At 48.9% G+C, this 19,891-nt stretch overlaps 1 protein-coding gene across 1 annotated transcript in view; it reads left to right on the forward strand.

The window, feature by feature from the left end:
• The window catches only part of LOC144159320 (putative peptidase C1-like protein F26E4.3), a 34,923-nt gene extending 15,975 nt beyond the window's left edge, over positions 1-18,948 (forward strand). Inside the window, exons 4-12 of the mRNA XM_077690731.1 lie at positions 1,534-1,638; positions 7,324-7,414; positions 10,142-10,283; positions 10,924-11,077; positions 11,202-11,364; positions 11,978-12,023; positions 14,168-14,291; positions 16,178-16,220; positions 17,535-18,948. Coding sequence (XP_077546857.1) covers positions 1,534-1,638; positions 7,324-7,414; positions 10,142-10,283; positions 10,924-11,077; positions 11,202-11,364; positions 11,978-12,023; positions 14,168-14,291; positions 16,178-16,220; positions 17,535-17,735 — 1,069 coding nt within the window. The 3' untranslated portion in view covers positions 17,736-18,948. The remainder of the gene's footprint in view (positions 1-1,533; positions 1,639-7,323; positions 7,415-10,141; positions 10,284-10,923; positions 11,078-11,201; positions 11,365-11,977; positions 12,024-14,167; positions 14,292-16,177; positions 16,221-17,534) is intronic.
• The last annotated feature ends 943 nt before the right edge of the window (positions 18,949-19,891 follow it).

Below are 19,891 nucleotides of genomic sequence, written 5' to 3' on the forward strand. Positions count from 1 at the left end.
TAATTTTGTTCTTAAGGCGATAGAGAATATTGCGTGTTGTGTCGTCAAATGGCGACGCCAGGGCTGGAAGGGTTAAGTGAAATCGCAGGGCTGAATAAAATCGCAGTGTCTCATCATTTAGGTGAGTTCTATGTGAATTGTGTCCGTTTCAAAAGCGTGCATTGGTTATTCTGCTCTGCAGCCCCGATTTCGGGAGACCTTGGTCCTTCATTTACTATGGACATGCCTCGGAATCCCGGGTCTGCGACAAAAACGTGATGATAGCGTGCTTGCACTTGCGCACAGGCTTACACCGACATCCGGGGCTCCATGGTCCTGGACACCGCGGATCACTGCACTGTACATTGATTTACACCCTTTGTTTTTAAACGACACCCTTGCACCATATAAAAAACTCTTTAAATGGGTGTAAGGGTGCTACTAACGACAAAACACCCTTAATAATGTTTTCCTTTGTTTGTTCTGCTAGGGTATGAGGTGTTAGTTATAGACAGTGATTTACACCCGTAAAGAGGCGATGCAGACAAGATACAAGATTATTTTATTCGAAAGAAAAGGCGTTTTACCGCACCCCCAGCGCTTGTCCGACAGCAAACAATGCTTTATTCACTGAGAAATTAATCAATTTGGGTTAAACTTTTAATCCGCCGGTGTGTTTCGTGACGTCGTCTGCGATGACGTACCAATAGCAGTCCTTTAAGAGAATGTTATTGTTAAGCTTTGCGGTTGCCACCTGACCGGTTTTCGACTGGCCCGACCGGTTTTTTAGACAGCGGGCCGGTTGCCGGTCTGTACCTAAAACCGGCCGACATTGGCTGGTTTCTTGGGCATTGTGCCGAGGGTATTTCTTTTTTGGCCCTCTGTAAGCGCCAATACAGCAACTATGACCATAAATATGTGTCGACAAGCTATGAAAAGACACGTGAGCCGAAAAAATTCGTGGCTGAGCGCGATTACTTAGATGCAAAGGGACCATAGGAAAAAAAAAAAAAAAAAAAAACAAAACAACGAAATGCCGCCGGTGGGGTGAGGAAGTGCTGTTACTTTTCACTGCAGCACATTCAGAGCAATGACAAAAACCTCAATCACTTTCGGGTCAAACGTCCTGTGGATTTCTCTGTAGGAAAACGCTACAATAAATGACATTGCATGTTAAAAAAACACCAAAAGAACGCGGCGCTGTTTTTTAACACAAATTCAACCTTTTGGGTGTAAATCGCTGTCTATAATTAACACCCTTATACCCTAGCAAAAACAACGAAAAACACCCCTAAGGGTGTTTTGTCATTCAATTTCATAACACCTTTACACCCTAGCGTACACACAAGAATACACCCTTTTAAAGAATGTTTTATCGTTAATTGCACCCTTTTAAAAAGTGCATTTTTTTGTTTTTGATATGGTGTATAAGGGTGTTAGGGACAAACAAGAAGGGTGTAAATGATTTTACAGTATACCAAGCCCCGAGGCTACGAAGTAAACGTAATTTGAACGAAGCCTAATTCGCTCCTGCCGGCTCTACCTGCTCCGCAGCACTTGTCGCAAGGTGTCGGATCGCCACGCCCAGCTTCAGTGCGAAGACCGGGTGTGCGTCAACAGGCCGGAGCTGGTCAGGCAGATCAACGAAGGAAACTACGGGTGAGCACCTTCTGCGCATGCGTGGAACAGCACTTAAACGAATCGAGCGGTCCGGATGGAATTAGATGGAGTAAAGATGGGTTGATATAGGTTGACAAAAATGCCGGCGATGTTTCTTCTAATGCCAAGCCTTACACGCCTCACTGATGGCGCCGAAGAGCAGAAACGCGTTGCAGGAAAGCCAACTTACGCGCCAGGTTTCACAAAACGATGATGAATTGGTGATTATATATATATGATAAGCAAAGGCACATCAAGTTCCGCCAGAAATTAAAAAAAAAAAAAAAAAACGCTTTTCGTTGTCGGAATCGAAGCTGTGACGATTACGCCACTACGACACGGTCGAAGCTGTTTGGATTTTGGGCTTTGATCCAGGTTGCGTGGGGTAAAGCTTCGCGTTCTAATCATCTTTTTCTTAAAAAAAGAGCTTAGATTTTATATGTTTTACAATAACGGCTGCCGGAGGCATTTCCCGGCCCCACAAGGCCTCCCGCGAAACCCTTTTCCCTCTTAACTTTTTGCGGAGCTTTGGTGCCGACACAAAAGGTATGCTTCGCCACATGACAGTGTCATGTACGTCACTCTGCCTGATGATGACGTACATGCCACTTGCCACATAGCGGGGTGATGACGTGTCATCTTACCAAAAAGGACTAGTATACCTGTCTTTTATGCTCTTTGTTTAATACTGTAGCGCTTCTTAGGCCAGGCTAAAAAACCTGTTATGTACAAAATACTATTTTTCCCCTGTTACAGGTGGTAACTGTCCTAAGCAATATTCCCCTCTCTGCTTTTCGTCCACCAGCATTCTAATTTTCTTTTCGTCTCCTCGACAGCCTTGAAGTTAACTTCCTCTGTGCTACCCTCAAATCTTAGGGCTTCTGGAAGCCGAATATTTCCCTCGTGTAGATTTGGATGGATACCCTCGAATTCTAGCACTATGTGCCGCATAGTTTGTTTCTTTTCCGCAGACCACGCATGCCCCATCATTTTGTGAATACTTCCCCTCAACGCTCTTAGTTCGCGAGCAACCTGCTCTAGCCTCAAAAAGCAAAGCACTGCCCTGGGAATTATCGTAGAAATTTTCCTTTCTGGTGACCAATTTCTCAGCCCTGCACATCTCTAACGACGTTTTAGCTTCCATTTTTTTCTCTCCATTTATTTGTTTCTTGTCGGTTATTAAGTTGGCTTATTTGCACGACTCAGAAGATGTGCGGAAAAGCCAGATATGCAGGAGGCGAGAATAAAATTGGCGTACAAAAAAATCATATTATGCAGTGAGCGCCATCCCACCACTCACTACTAAGTCATCGGTGTTGACAGAAAAAAAGTCTTCCCGTGGCGAAGTGGGAAAAATGAACCATGAACTGATTTCGAGAGGCCATAAACTACTTTCCCAACATTTTATGAGCGGGAATATGCACGTATTGTGGACTGGTTTTTAAGAGAACGCCTTGCGTGTCTCATGAAACACGAAAATTGTCCGTAGTCGCGTAGTAGGCGTCGACGTCGGCAGGAATGGTATACCAATAATGACCACCGCATTTAAGAGAAAATAAATTGGTTTCGTGTGCGATTTTAATCCGGGTCACCAGAGCACCAGCCAGGTGCACACTGTAAAATGATTTACACCCTTTTTGTATATAATTGACACCCTTACACCCTATAAAAGCACCCTTTGAAAGGGAGTAATTAAAGATAAAATACACTTAACAAGGGCGTATGCTTGTGTATTTACTGGGAAGGGTGTTGTAAGCGAAATCCCGGGCCATCTCCACTAACGTGAAACATGGGCAGAGGCGAAGTATGCAGTCTGTAAGTGTATCCTTGGCTCCTTGGAGTTTTTGCTAGCGGAGATGAAACCGTTGCGGGGTAGAGTTATACAGCTTTGCTGTAACGGTCTCGTGTGTTTGAAGCACGAAGCGCTCCAGCGCGAGGCGATAACGAGTTTCCCGGTGTTCTTTTAGTACGCGTTACGTTCTAGCGCGAGGCGTAAACGAGTGTCCCGGTGTTTTAGTACCGTGACTACATGAGACGACGGTTATGACGACGACGACATGAGACGGCGACAGCCCAAGCCCCAAAGGGGCTTCGCCCCTACCAAGAATTAGCTTGATGCGGGCGCCGTGACAGGTGCGCGTGGCGGCGCATGCGCAGAACTGGTGCACGCGGAAGAGAGCCCTGACTATGTGGATGCCGCCGTCTGCTTGTCGGTGTGATTCACGCCGGAAGGCGAGGAAAAGAAAGCGAACAAAGAGACGCGGGCACGGTGTATCAGTAAAGGAGTTATTCGATATTCGCTAGGTTTTCACCTTCTAAGAACGCAAGCGGACTTCAGTTTCCCAGCAGCTTTCGTTGAGGGATGGCGGCGGGGTCTATTTATTTATTAATTCAAAGTACCTCTAAAGGCCCTCGCGCAAGAGGGTAATACATAGGGGGTGGCTAATGCAGTGAACAAAAACATACGAACAAACATATACACAGGGAGAAATAGAACATAAAAAGAACAGCGCATGCGCTAACATAAATATGATAAATGTAATATTAGCTCGAAATAACAATCTGCCAGAAGTTATACAATAAAAAAACGATAGTTTTGTTTTCAATTCACAACTTCCGTGAGTATTAGCTGATTAAATTTAACAGCATCAATGAAGGTGACTATGTGTGATGGCAAGGCGTTCCAGCCAACGATTGTACGCGGGACATGCTAAACGCTTCACTTTGAAAGGATGGTCATGTCTAGGAAGAATGGAAGCTGGCGAAAAAAAGAAATCGTCATGAAGCAATGGGTGGTGATAAAGTTTATGAAAAAAATTAGCGGTGGCTTAGCCCGGGTATGCCAGGATATACGTAGCTTGAGCTAAGGTGCAGCTGGTTATTCTTAGGTTTCCTGGTTGTCTAAGAATAGCTGATTATCATGCTTACTTCTGCTAAAACGATTTCCAATCCAATCCAGTCCAGTCCTATCCAATCCAATCCAATCCAATCCAGTCCAGTCCAGTCCGGTAAAGTCCAGTCACTGCTGCTCGCGCATGCGCAGCACGGCTCTCCAGGAGCCACGCGAAACGGCTATCAAGCGGCTCCGGCGCAGCGTCAGACTTGGCTACTGCGCAACGGAGGCGCACAGCTGGGCACGCGCCGGCGCCCGTGCGTCTGCCACGGCTATGACTTCACTCTGGCATGCGCAGACCGACGAATTTGCAGACCCAATTCCCTACACACTCTACTCCAATTGGATTGTATTTCCTAATCCAATACAATACAATCCAATTTAATCCAATCCAATCCATTGCTCCTCGCGCTTGCGCAGCACGGCCCTTCAAGTTAAGGCATAAAGTTGGGCTAGTTGGTTATCTGACTGCATTTTACTAGCGAAAAATAGACACGGACGAAGAAGAAGTACACAGGACACTCGCTAGTCCTGAGTGTCCTGTGTACTTCTTCTTCGTCCGCGTCTATTTTTCGCTAGTAAAATGCGGCCCTTCAAGGTCCACGAGAAACTGCTCAACCTCGGCCAGTGTAGCTTACGCTACAAAAGTGCTGACCATGAAGCTGTGCGTCGTTGCGACAAGTCGAGCAGTTCTGTACGAATTTTCAAGGCTGTGCCACTGGAATGACGGGAGTAGTCGGAAAAGATGAAGCGAACTGCGCTGTTTTGAAGTGATTCGATGTTGTTGATTATGTAAGCTTGGTAAGGGTCCCAAATGGCGGATGCATACTCGATTTTTGGCCGTGTAAGTGTGATGTAAGCGAGTTTACGTAGGTGCGATAGGGTATGCTTCATGTTATGCTTTAAAAGGCCGAGTGAGCGGTTAGCCGATGCAAGTACGACATTAATGTGATGATTCCAGGATAAGTCCGAAGTAAGGTAAACACCAAGGTACTTGCAATAATTAGTAAGTTCAACTGCAGTATTATTTAAAGGGTACGAGGTTGAAATGCGAGACGCGCGTTTAGTGAAGGACATAAGCTTCGTTTTAGAATTATTAAGGCACATTAACCTGTTAGAGCACCAAGAGCTTATACCATCTAGGTCGGCCTGGAAGGTCTGTTCATCATCTTTGCGCAAACCTTTGCGATAGATCACGCAATCGTCCGCGAAAAGCCTGATCTGAGATGAAACCGTGTTAGGCAAATCATTAATGAAAATTAAAAAAAGCAAGGGGTTCAGCACGCTGCCTTGAGGAACGCCTGAGTACACTTCCCCAAAAGAAGAGAAAGTGTTATTAACGGATGTGAACTGAAGTCTTCCTGAAGGGAAATATTTAATCCATGCGAGTACAAGCGGGTGAATGTTAAGCTGTGTTAATTTGATTAGCAACCTGTGATGAGGGATCCGGTCAAAGGCTTTAGAAAAATCAAGAAAAATTGCGTCAGACTGTATGCCAGCGTCAATGTAAGAATGTAAATCGTGAGTGAATCCGGCAAGTTGAGTGTCGCACGAATAGCCCTTTCGAAAGCCGTGCTGGTACTTGAAAATGATGTTGTGCTCTTCTAGGTAGTTAATTACCTGCGAGTGAATGACATGTTCGAGAAGTTTGCAAATTTGTTAACGATATAGGTCTATAACTAAGTGGGGATGAACGATCGCCAGATTTAAAGGTAGGTATTACTTTAGCAATTCGCGAGTCACCGGGGATTAAACCCGAGGACAAGCATTGAGTGAAAAGAGCTGATAAAATACGATGGATGCCTTGAGAAACATTTTTTAGTATTTTGTTATTGAATCCAAGGTGACAAGATGCTGAAGTGGTTTTAAGTTTGCTGAGTAAGAAAGTATACCAGCCTCGTTAAAGACTATTTCAGGCACTGAGCTAACGGAAAAAGCGTTAACATCTGGTGATGATGTGACGTCCTCTCGGGTAAACACTAAAGAAAAGGTGTTATTCAGGACCTGCGCGCACTCGCCCTCGGGAATTGCGTCGCCTGCAGCATTGGAAAGGGTGATGTCCGTATGACTAGCATACTGCAAGGGTGATTTTGGGATGACTAGATGTAGCATATAGCAATAAATTTTCGTGCACCCTGCGCCGGTTATGTCTGGTTGCTGCCGACTGATTGTACATTTACCGTCTGTGTGAGTTTGCTGAAGTGGTCACCACCCAAATGCATGCAGTGTCCCGCCAAATGACAATTTCATAAGGGGAAGGTAAGGAATTTGGCTAGCTGTTTTTTGCAGTATTGTTATACTGTGCTTTAGGTTACAGGGTGCTTAAAATGGCAGAGGACACACAAGTGAAGTGGACAGCACGAGCGCACTCCAGTTCGTTTGGTTGTCCTCTCTACTTGTGTACTCTGTAATCCAAAGCGCAGGCTGACAATAATTTATGAGACGAGCGGTGATTCGGTATCCCACACAATCCAGCTCACGTCTTCTTGGAGCTTTAAAAAATTAACAAGCTCACTGTTGACCCGCCACGGTGGCTCAGTGACTAAGGCATTGTGCTGCTGAGCACGATGACGCGGGTTCGAACCGGCCGCGGCGGCCACTTTTCTGGTGGAGGCGAAAAGCAAAAAACGCCCGTGTGTACGAGATTTCGGCGCACGTTAAAGATCCCCAAGTGGTCAAAATTAATCCAGAGCCCTCCACTACGGCGCGCCTTATCGCCTGCGTTGCGTCGGCGCGTTAAACCCTACAATCAATCAATCAACAAGCTCACTGTTGTTCGCACCGTTGCGCAGATGGCAGGCGACGACCTACCCCCAGTTCATCGGAAAGCTCCTGGAAGAAGGCATTCGGTACAGGCTGGGCACCCACCAACCAGAGAGACCGGTAGGTGGGGAAGTGACGCTCATTCTTCTGCTTTGCACTGGGTCTAAAAATTGCCCCCACCTCCCCGAAGGGAATCGTGAGGAAGTGCGAATGCATTTCTTGCGCCGAGAGTACACGGCGTAGTAATTCTGACATCGCCTTGAGAGGCGCCCAGCCAGCGAACGGTCTAAACTGGAGCAGAGCGAGCCAGGAGACTAGCGAGAGAGCGCGCGCGAGCCGACCCACGGAGGTCTGGCAGTTTATCGCTGCATATATAGGGGGGGCACGCCGCGCCGAGCGCACCGAGCCAGGTGGCTGAGAGAGGAGGCGAGCGCAAGGGGAGAGGGACGCGCGCAGCGGCGCACGGCAGCTGCAGCCGAGCGAGGGGAGAGGAGGTGCGGGTGCGTGACGTCACGGCGCGGGGAGGGAAAGTGACACGCAGCGGCGCACGGCAGCTGCCGGGGAGAGGGGTGGAGTGTGTGACGTCACGGCGCGGGGAAGGGAGAGGGACGCGCGCACGCACGCCGTCGCGCCGCGAGGAGTGGTGAGGGGCGTGTCGTCACGTGGTGAGTGACGTCACTGCGCCGTTGCTACCGACGCTCCTCTCCGCTCCACGCCGTTGCTAGGGAGAGGAGGACTGCGGACGCCGCCGCCGCCGCCGGCGATGGAAGGTTTGGGGTCGCTAATAAAGTGCATTCGCACTTAAAAAATCCCTAGAGCGTCTTCAACACAACGCTCCAGAATGACCAATCGAAGTGGCCTAGTGTGAAAATTCGACGAATGACGTGTCCGGACATTCAATAAGAGTGAAAAATGGCATCTGCGCAGGTACATTGCGCAATGCAAAACGCCTTGCACGCATTGCGTGTTGCCTCTGCGCACATGTACTTGTTTTAGACCAATCAAATGCTGGACCTCGTCATTGGCGGAGTTTGCACAATTGGTTGCTACAACGGACCTTTTTTCAGTAGCGCTCTTTGCACACGCTACTCTCGCTCCCAGCGACCGATCCGCCATTATTAGGGGCAAAATGCAACAAACGACGCCATGTTGGATTAGACAGTTTGGAGCACCGAGGCAAATAAGCGATGCTCCGTTTTCTGAGCTCTGATATCTTTGTCTTTTTTTTCTATTTTCACCACTTTTTGCTTTTGTGTTCTCACTTTAACGTACGTTGTTCGCGTCGTTTATCGTGTGCTGTTTTTATCGCTGTGGCGCTGTCGAGAGGCAACGGACGTGCATAGTTTTTAAGTGCGAACGCACTTCTTAAGCGAGCCTGAATCGTCCGCCGCCGTCGTCCGCATAGCAACTGCGGGTGCGCGCGCTCCTCGTCTTCCTCCTCGTCTTCCCTAGCAACGGGGGGAGATAGGCGCGCGCTACTCTCCTCCTCCTCTCTCCGCTCAGTGACTGCAGGTGTTGGGCGCCTCCTCTCCACTTCGGGCGGGAGAGCTCTCGCTCGCGTAGCGGGCGCTCCGCATTCCGACGCATGAGGGCGCTCGTGTAGCCCTCGCCGTAACGGCGGGCGCTACTCTCCTCCTCCTCTCTCCGCTCAGTGACTGCGGGTGTTGGGCTCCTCCTCTCCACTCCAAGATCACGATATCCACCGTAATCGCGCAATCAACAACCGTGCATTCGCACTTACACACTCTCCCCCTCGGGGAAGTTCGAGGGAATTTTTTTGAAGTGGCGCCTGCTGCGGGATTCCCCACTGCGGGATGCTGCGGTAGACTAGGCGAACTGTTCAATCGGCGGCTGTGGCTAGAGGTTCTCGAAAAAATTACACCATCTTCCCGAGGGGAACCCTGAGGTGATGCAAAGCATCGCGGAATTCCCTTTATTTTCAATTGCGTTGGTTACCCACATCGCGTGAACGTTGTTGGAAACTTCGCGATGCTTCGCATCACCTCAGGGTTCCCCTCTGACAAACGGCTCTGTTAACTGGTTGGCTGATGCTGGCTGAACTTGTGTCAGCCAATCCGCTAGCAGGACTGTCGGTACTCATCAGACGCCGGAGCGAGACTCATCCGACGAAGCAACTGAGGCAGCGGCGCGTGCACGCGGTTATAATCAAGCGCTGGCGTGGAGAGGAGGACGGAGGGAGAGGCGCGCATGCGCGCGCTATCGCGCAGCTGGCGTGGAGAGGAGGACGGAGGGAGCAGCGCGCTATCGCACAGCTGGCGTGGAGAGGAGGACGAGGGAGTAGCGCGCTATCGCGCAGCTGGCGTGGAGAGGAGGACGGAGTGAGAAGCGCATTATCGCACAGCTGGCGTAGAGAGGGGGATGAGGAGGAGAGGTGCGGACGCCAACGGACAGCGGACATAGCCCCGAGCAAAAGATTCTTTGCATCTAAAAGTTCCACCGACGCTGCATCTGTCGTCTGCATGACGAACCAGCTTGCGAGGGGGCGTAATGCCGCTCCAGCTCCCCAGCGGCTGGCAGACCTTTAAAGTCGGTTAGCCACCCCACATCGCTTAAAACACTCGGAAACGGTCGACAGGTATACGCTTTGCTCTGCCACCGAAACCATGCGTGGTACCTGGGACGGCTTCCTCAACTTCGCTGGGCAGGCGGAAAAAAGGGGGCGTGTTCTATAATCCCCCAAGTGTGGTTCGGGCGGCCGCCGCTAGAGGGCTACGCTACTGGGGAAAGGTCCATTGGTCTTCTGGAGCGCTGTTGTGAGGACAACCTACAAGAACTTCTTAGAGCGTGCAGTGTCTCAATCCTTCCCCCTCCACGCTCGACTCGCAGACGGCCGAGATGAACGAGATGCACATCACGAAGCGGGAGCAGCTCCCCGATGAGTTCGATTCGCGCATCCGCTGGTCTGGCCTGGTGCACGCCGTTCGGGACCAGGGAGACTGCGCCTCCTCGTGGGCTTTCTCTACGGCCGGTACGTAGAAGTCGCCGTAGACACGCATCTTCCAGCTGTCTCCTCTGCAGGATATCCTCATCCTCCAGGGCGGCGCTCAGATCGTACGATAAAGTTCATGTTTCAAGCCGAAGACCGGACATCTGCATCCCCTAGCGGGAGCCGTATCTAGCAATAACGTCCCTCTCTGTATGCGGCACGTGCGCTCAACAAAGCGGTTCTCATTGAATTCTCGCCAGCATAGTTGTCCGAGTACTTTGAAATGTGTTTGAAAGAAGTTTTAATAGAGTCCGTAATTGTCTTCCACAAGCAGGTGGGCTGCCCTTAGTCACTTTGCCGCCAGTCACTTGGAGAGAACAAGTCTTTAGAGACCTTTCCAGCTTCTTGTCCTGGGAGCAGCCGTTGGGCTACGCTAGCGCCAATCGAATTGGCGCAGTCGACTGAATCGTTAACTGCGCATGCGCAGCGCGCTAAGTTAATGTCATCAAGGCTTAAACAGTGAAAAGGCCTATACCGCTCTGAAATGATCGGGCACGTGCAACAGAACCGACACAACACGCGCGACAGGTTTCAGAACTGTGTGGTTCGCGGTCGCCCGTATTATTCAGTCGAATATTCAAGATGGCGACGGTTCAAGAAGGTTCCATGCACGCCCTTGCAGCGGTGGCCTCGGACCGTCTGTCGATCCAATCGCGGGGCGTGGACAAGGTCGAGGTCTCGCCGCAGGACCTCATGTCGTGCCTGCACGGAGGACGCCGGGTCGTTTGCGAGGGCGGCCACGTCGACCGCGCATGGAGGTTCCTCATGAACTACGGGTGCGTCACTGCACAGCATCGCTTAGCACGATAAGTGCATCTCGTGGAAACGGTGAAACCGTGCACCAGAAGCTGATTGATCGATCTATACATTCATTGCGTCGCTTTTTCACTTTCTTCACAGAGGCGTGTCTGAAGAGTGCTACCCGTACGAAGGCGCGCGCAGCAACGGAAGCGCCACCTGCCGCATTCCGCGCCGCCGAAACCCGACCGAAGACGCAGAGTGCCCCACGGGAAAGGTGGACCAGAAGTACTTCTCCACCCCGCCGTACAGGGTGCCTGCTAGGGTAAGTTTGCGCGAGCGCTCCACGACTCCGCTTCACGAAATTCGCGCAGCGCCGCCAAAGCTACGGCTGCCACAGACCAATCAGGAGAGTGGGCAAATCGCCATCAGCCAATGAGGGGAGGGAACGCACCGATAAAACGTTCTGTCGTCTGCGTGTGCCCTGGCACTGAAATGCCGGGTGAATTGTTTATATTGTCTCTGTTCTAGAGCCCTTGCGTTTGCATCTGCTCATCTGCAATGCACGCGTGATATTTCAAACACTCACTCGGAGTATCAAGATCAAAGCAAATACAAAAAAGACAGAGGTAGATGCCTAATGGTTGTTATACGAGAATGGAAGAGCCCCACGAGTTCACGACGGCGTTTTCGGTTCTCCACCCGCGATGCCGATGAGTTGGCTCTGCCACAAAACAAGCGCACACTGCTAGGTAGGCCTTTTTGCACGACACCAAAGCAGTGAAAGGAAAGCGAAACATGCATAACGCGCGCGTAAAAGGAGTGTGCGGTGGCTTGTCGTGTGCACTAAAAATTAAGCTGCTTCGGCTTTATTCTAATCATTTCGACTCCCTCCCACCTTTAACGTACGGTCAACGGTGCCTGCTGAAATGTTTCAGGAAGAAGACATCATGCAAGAGATCTACGCCAATGGACCAGTTCAAGGTGAGTAGGTGGATCCGCTGATTAATGGAGAAAAAAAATGCTGGTTTTGGTGGTGTGCAGTGAGTGACCCAGGAATACCCTGACATCGCCGCTAGATATTGATAGGTTGGTTTCTTCAAAGGGCCTCCAAATCCTAAACTTTGCGCGGAGAGACCTATAACCACGTTCTGGATATCGGTGGGCGCAGGTGTGTGCTTGAAGCCAACAGTAGTACGTATCTTCGCGAATACTTACTCTGAATCTCTTTTAACCTTAAATGGGCAAGCTCGGAAACCTCCGGCTGTAGTGGCCTAATAACATCATGCAAGCGCTTACAGCTACCAAGCACAAATTGCGAAATTAGAAGACACATGTCTTGCCCGCGAAGGTTTATTGGAATGCTTCGTAAAATCTGCGGTCATTTTTTTCAAATTCAGAGGACAGTGTTTCTGAAACCTTTCAGGCAGAAAAATCTACGCAATGCTGCCAAATCTGGGCACTGTGCCTCATCACTGGCCGATCAGAAGTACCCTGCACACACACGTAGTATAACAGAAGCTTCGATCGCACGAAATTTCCCGGATTTTAATACTCCCGTAATTTTAAGTGCCCACACGTGAATCTTTACTTCAAAAACCTGCTTATGGTAGACATTTTTAATGACCAGACAACTTTAAGTTACCCGCAGACTACCGAACGGGTGTTACGCCACACTGAGGTGTGTGGGTAGCCAATTTGCGAACTGAATTCCCAACACAGCGCCGCGACAGTACTTAAAAGTGCCGTGAAGACAAAATGCACGTTTGGTTCATTATACTGTGTCCGGATAACAGTGTTATCCCAAAGTTCCAACAAATAATCGAGCTATTAAACAAAACATATCAAGCAGTTGCGACTCCAAAGCTACTTTCCAACAACATTTCACGACTACGTCACAAAAACTTGGCGGCCACCGACCCAACACCCTTAAAGGGGGCCATGTAGACAAAATGCAAGTTTGTTTTAGTCGAAAGATTTCGTGTATTACAGTGCCTCCAGCGCTTTCCCGGCAGCAAACGATGCCGTATTCACTGAAAAATTATTCGATTCAGGTTAAAATTTTGATTCTCCCGCCCAATTATGTGTTTTCGTGACGTCCGCCATGAAGTCACAGTGGCGGGTATTCAAACGAAATTGCAGTGCGTGATTAGGCTCTGCAGCCTTGCTTCCCGTCAGTCCTCCCAGATGGCGCTACCATACGCAGCCGTGAACCGTCGTCCGCCGTTGCTTTGTTTTTTGGCCGTATTCGCACCTGGCTTGTTTTTGTTCAGGTAGAAAGTAGTCGTTTCGTGAAACGTGGGGTATGCTCGACAAACAGGGGTCACGTAAGGCAACGTCTCTTACGCTAATCGGCCAGTGTCGTGTAAGACAACTTTAAAGCGCGGAGTGCTGTGCAGCTAAAACGAGCATAGTGCGCCCAGTACCAACAGCTGTGCGCATCGGTACTTCTGTGTTTACGCGCATTTTCGTAACTTTCATTGTTTACCCCAGCATTCGTATGCATTACATTTAAGCGCGAACAGCTCGTTAGGCAAGCTCCTGCCTAATTTGCGTTTGCTTTTGCCGGTTTCAGCCAATCGCACAGCTGCGCATATGACATCGATGTCATATGCGCAGCTGTGCGAAACAGAACCTATGATCATAGGTTTTGTTTCGGGAAATGGGCTAGTGGGTCGCATGGCCGCTTCCTTTTTTCGTACTTATAAAGCTGATTTGAGCGAAGTGTGCGTTAAAAGTGGTGTCAGTATGATTCTAACGAGGCAATCTCTCGAATGAACCAAACTTGTGTTTTGTCTGCATGGACCCTTTAAGAAACATGATTGGAAAATTGTACTGGGGCCCCCAGTTCTGCCTGATCCTATCTTTTAATCGCTAACGTGCAGGTAACGCTCTGATAACTATGCACTGATAACTAACACGCCACTCTTGCCCATATTACGTCCCTGCAGCGCGAAATTTTAGTTTTTTTTTTTTTTACATTTCTTCCGTTCTTTTGTTAAGAAAAGGTCTTTCATGACTGGAATGTGGCCGCGTAAGTTACCAAGGCTAGTTCTTTCAAATCAAACAAACTTGTATTTTGTCTTCATGGCTTCCTTATACGCACTTTTGACGGCGCGCATGCGCAGCGCTGATCCTGGTGAACGAGGACTTGTTCCTGTACCGCTCGGGCGTGTACCGGCACACGCGACTCTCCGAGTCCATGCCGCCGGAGTTCCGCAAAAGGGGATGGCACTCGGTGCGCATCGTCGGGTGAGTAGACGCATGCCCCTACGCGCTTCCATGGCTCGAAAACTAAGTTTTACAGAGCAAGGACCCGCCACGGTGGCTCAGTGGCTAAGGCGTTGTGCTGCTGAGCACGAGGTCGCTGGTTCGTTTCCCGGCCGCGGTGGCTGCTTTTCTGATGGAGGCGAAAAGCAAAAATGCTCGTGTGTACGAGATTTCGGCGCACGTTAAAGATCCCCAGGTGGTCAAAATTAATCCGGAGCCCTCCACTACGGTGCGCCTCATCGCCTGCGTTGCGTCGGCGCGTTAAACCCTACAATCAATCAAGTTTTACAGACCAAGGTGTCCCAGACATCAATTCAGACCGTCCGGTCACTCTTTTCTTTTTTTTTTGTCCCAGTACCATCTTCCAATGCATCTATGAAAAGAAAGGCGGGTACGTGTTCCGGCCACTTCGGAAGAGCCATGGATTAGGGGAGCAAACACGGGTAGATAACGTCCTAGGTCAGCTTAAGAAGATAAAAGCCCAGTTAAGTGGGTGACACTAGTAAAATGGCAGGAATGGGGGTTAGATTTGAGGGCGAGAAATGCACAGAACTACGGAGGCGAGATCAGCACATTCACAAGAGGCCATCCACAGCAAGTACGTACGAGTGCAACATGGATGGCATTTTTTTCACAGCGAAATTCATGAAACTGTGATTAGCATAAAGAATTTCTTAAAATATATCGATGTCACGTTCCCTATTCCTCTCCTACGGGACCTGCTCTGAATTGCAACTCTGTTTTGCGAACGTCAACCTTCACCACAACGCAACAGCGTTTAGTGTCCCTGTAAAGGCAAGTTTTATGTCACTTGTTTGGCACACCGAAACCAAGCTGTTTACCTCTATTCTAGATCACTGCACCTCTAGCCTTTATCCGTCATGCGCACCCGCGAAAGGTAATCGAGCTGGGAAATGTCCGCGAACAAAATTCACCCGCAAGTAGGAACCCGGGTAGGGGGAGTGGATTTGGCAGCAACCGAGGCGCTGGTTGGTGGGGAGAGGATGTGGCGTCGGCGCTGCGTTAGAGCTGCGGAGAGGGGGATAGGCCGCGGACGGCAGCAGCTAGCGCGCGGGAGGGTGGAGAGAATGTGGCGTCGAACGGGACACAGCCGCTCCCGCCACCAATTGCGTGGACACCGCCAGCCGGCAAATAGCAGCATGCTCGTGCATTCTTTTGGGCTGCACCCCAGTCAACTGTGTATTGTTTTGTGGATACACAACTCAGTGAAACAGAAGCAGCTTTGCCGGGTAATCCGCCGCTATGTGAATGGCACGGCTCACCAATTTTGTTACCGGTTACATCTCTCTAGAGCATAAGCAGCAAAATAGAATCATGCACGGGCGTGGAATAAGAGTTACTGGAAGGCCATGGGGGAGGTTTCGTCTGCCAGCAGGCAAAACTAGGCTGATGATGGTGGTGTACGAGAATTCTGCGCACAAATTTTACTATCAACACTTTAGTTCCACTATAAGTTTAAGGTGAAATATCCACCATCTACACGGGTATTACGAATATACATTCGGGCTATGGCCATAAGTCTACTCGATCTCCTTTCAAAATGCATCGGTGTTCTTCTCTTTCTGGTCACGCTAAGCCGCTTCCACCAAGATTTTCGTACGGCTCGAGACCGTCTCACCAAAAACATCCGTAAAATATGCTGGCGTATACTTGTATTTATACGCCGTGTGTAGAAAACGGTAATAAAGCTAAAGTAACAAAAAAAAAACACAAAATGCAGCGTGTATTTATCTGCTTCGGTTGGTAAGATAATCGACTCCATGCCACTAATGGACTTCGTTAAACAAATAAGAGTGAATAGACGAAGTGTCTTCAAAGCTTGATTGTGCACTTGTGTTTATTTACAGGTGGGGCGTTGACAGGTCTCAGTACCGGCCAATCAAGTACTGGGTGAGTGGCTCATCAAGATTAAAAACGTGTACGAATAGCCTTCGGGAATGAGTGGGCATTGCTCTAACTATGCCAGTGCTCAATGCATGATGTTGAGTGCGAACACATCATTCTATCTTAACATACCAGTGTTTGCAGACTGTCCGAGAACAGCGCGGATTCATTGCTTATGCATGGTCTTGCTAAAGTGGACAGTTTACGCCAGTCCTGTGCGAATGGAAAGAGTGGGTGAAGGAGGCGGAGGAAGCAGCAACTTTATGAAGCTTGCGCCTTAAGGACAAACTTGAGTCCGCAACGCTGCAACTCCGACAGTTAGCAGGGCAACTACGCAACTTTCGGCGCTGCCATTGTTATGCAACATACCGTGCACAAATGCAATGCGCAAACACGAACATGTGAAACAACGCACAAACAGTGCAACTTCTTCCCTAATGCGTAAAGTTATCATCGCTCGGCTGCAGTAATGAGGCGCGAAAACGAACCTCACCATTGCTTAACTTAGGTAGGGTGGTGCAGTGTTGCCAGACCACCGATTTTGCAAGAACAGCTTGAGCGCCCATTTTCTGCCAAATATGGCAGGAGACCTTCGTACTTTTAAAAATCCTCATCTCAGCTCACCAGCAAGTAGCGCAATTTCCCGCATTCAAGTGATGATGATGATGTTGATGATGATACCCTCAAAGTTTTTGGCACGTACCCAGAAGCGACGGCCAGGGCTAACTCAATTGCTGAAATTTGCGAGGACCTCAAAATACTAATTTATTACCTGAAAGAAGCAGACCGTAAAATTAAACTTCGTTGTGAATAAAACCCGAATTACCCGTTAATTCTTGCCCTTCATCAATTCAAGCGACCTGAAGCAGAAAGAAAAGCTTGAATACAATTATATATATATATATATATATATATATATATATATATATATATGTAGAAGTGGCGACAGACGAGAAAAAAAATGTTCGATTGTTTCAGGGACCTGGCACCGCACACATAGTTCTGCAGGGGAAAGCCCTGATCTGAGCAGATCGAAATTTAGTCTTGGAATCCTGCAGCGCAGCTCGGTGAAGGTCCTTTCGCCTTGCCGAGAACCACAAAAATGTGTCAACGATACTTCTCGTGCATAGCAATCACATCGCCCTTTGCGCTCATTTTTGATGCCCACTCGAGCACGTACTCACAAGTTCATGTTCATGAATACGACACAAAACAAGTTAGTACGAGCACGTGCGAGGGTTCCTATACTTGTTGCTTAGTGGGAAGTGGGAAGTGCTTCTAAAAGCGATCTTCTCTCTCTGTCTTCCTTTTCACACGCAGCTGTGCGCCAACTCGTGGGGAAGCAACTGGGGGGAGAACGGCTACTTCCGGATCGTGCGTGGCGAAGACGAAAGCCAGATCGAGTCCTTCGTGCTGGGCGTCTGGGGCCGCAGCTACGCCTCCTACTATCGGCAGCACGCCCGCCAGTTCCCGCAGGGCGAGCGGGAGTTCGAGGACTACCCGCCCAACGAGCTCAGCTAATTGTCTGCACTCGCCAGCCCCCAACGCAGGTTTTGTCCCAGTGGAGGGCTCGTCACTTTTCATCAGTCTGCTACCAACAACCTGCTCCTTCCATCTAAGGCTGTGCACGGGAACGACTTCTAGCAGACGCAAGAGTGGATGCCTTGCCTCCGACATGCCGTGTCCGGAGGTTTCAAGCAACCCGACGAATGCGTCGAAGCGCGAATTTCCTTGTGCACAGAACGACCATATCTATCTAAACAGAGCTATAACTCGTCTATAGAAAGTCGGGCGTCATCTCTGGCCTTACATAACTGTCATTTTGAACTGCAATAAGCCGACGCATTGCGTGATAGATGCACAAGGCTTCGCTGAAATCCTGGTTTTCGCAGTCGTTATGCCAACATGATGTAAAAATTTCATCTGAGATGTCGCGCATGCCCTGTTATTGTTACCACACACCTGAATACGTTTTTTTCTGGCTTTATTCAGTGCTTGAAACCGTACAGTGAGTTTTAAGTTCGCAGTCAGATTCGTATTTGGTGGTTTGAGAAATCTGCGGCATTTTAGCAAACTTTGGGTCATTGTAGCATGTTTGAGCCACGACCTAATGACACACAATTTTCCTAAACAAATGTCATGCTTAAAGTTCTACATAATTCGTAGAGGTCACATTTTACTTGGTTTGATAGCCTCCATTTTTCATTGCTACTTCATCCACATGTCTGTTGACAACCCAGTTTGCATTTACCTCTCAAAATCACAGGTGGGACCTGGGGAAGTTACCTAGGGTCTTCGCATACACCAGCACTGCAGAGGCTTTTCTGCATAAGGTGCTTTTTATTGGCTGTTTTTTAGACTGAGCGTTCACTTTTTGTCAAACACATGTACGTGCAGTATGCACACGGACACCAACGGTATAGTCAGTTTATGGCCACGAAATGCAAGGCAAATGGTGTGCGCATAAGACAGTGCTACACTTACTTTGGTCAGGAAGCAGTTGTAACTTTAAATACAATATTAGTTTAAGTTGTTTTCGCAAAACTATTGGAATGTAATGAGACCGTAAAACAACTAGCTCCTTAGTCCACTCACACGATCTTTTCTATTTCGTTGCCAGCTGCGTTAGTGTTGTTTGCATCATTTTGTACTGCTTCATGCACTTTCATGCATTGTAATCGACTACTGTAGCCCAATAAAGGCGACACTGCCACCTTTGCACTGCCACCGAAAACTTCTCGTTTCTCTTCTGGTATGACTATCCGTGAAAGCGTCCTTTTCTTCATACATGTGTGGAAGCATCCATTGAAGTTATAACTGTGAAAGTGCTCTGCATCCGAGTTCTCCTGACGTTCCAAGGAGCGAGGATTTTAGAGCGGAAGCTCTACTGCACCATGTCTCGCAAGGTCGTTCATCGCGCTGCAATGACCTTGAGCTGCCGGAGCGCAGGTGTGGCAGGTGTGACGTCACGCCACGTGATCTGCCTCGCCCCTGCGGTACCACGTGACTAGGCGAGGGTTTAACGGCTGCTTCGCCGGTGCTTGGTCGCTCAGTCACGCCATGAATGGCGCGCCGGCTGGACCATCTGCTTATGCGCTTCGGCACAAGCGAGAGGCTGAATTTAATCATCCAGTAGATATAGACGGCGGCAGGCATCGAAATCTCGAGCGAATGCACTTCACGGAACATACGAACGTCTTCGTCAGCATTCAAGAAACAAAGATATACACCACCAGACTTGCAATAAAGCCTAACTCTAATTGTGTGCCTAGACTTTGCAAAGCCAAGCCGAACAGGCCACTCCCTCGTGATAACTAGGTTTACAAGTGTTGAACATCGCTCTCCGTGGTGTCTTTAAAAGACATCCTCCATAAATGCTCGCATATTCCTTTAAATCACATCAGGGAACTCGCAGTCCTATTTATTACCTCAATGATTGTGCCTAAAGAAACCATGAAGACGGCATATATACTTGTTGAATTGGAGGGAATTTGCTCTTGGTAACCCACTCAACTACGTTTCGATTCCAAAGGACTTTTTTAGAGAAAAAAAAAAAATCGCATATACTGACAATTTTCCGAGTTTCTTCATTACAAGGCCAGCAGAGATGCCACTGGTGAGGCGAGCGCAACCAGAGGCTTTTATACAATCGCAAAATCATCGTTGCTGGCTATGGT

Source organism: Haemaphysalis longicornis, unplaced genomic scaffold (genome assembly GCF_048455015.1).
Source record: "Haemaphysalis longicornis isolate Haplotype H1 unplaced genomic scaffold, Haemaphysalis longicornis Haplotype H1 scaffold_10, whole genome shotgun sequence".
NCBI lineage: Eukaryota > Metazoa > Arthropoda > Arachnida > Ixodida > Ixodidae > Haemaphysalis > Haemaphysalis longicornis.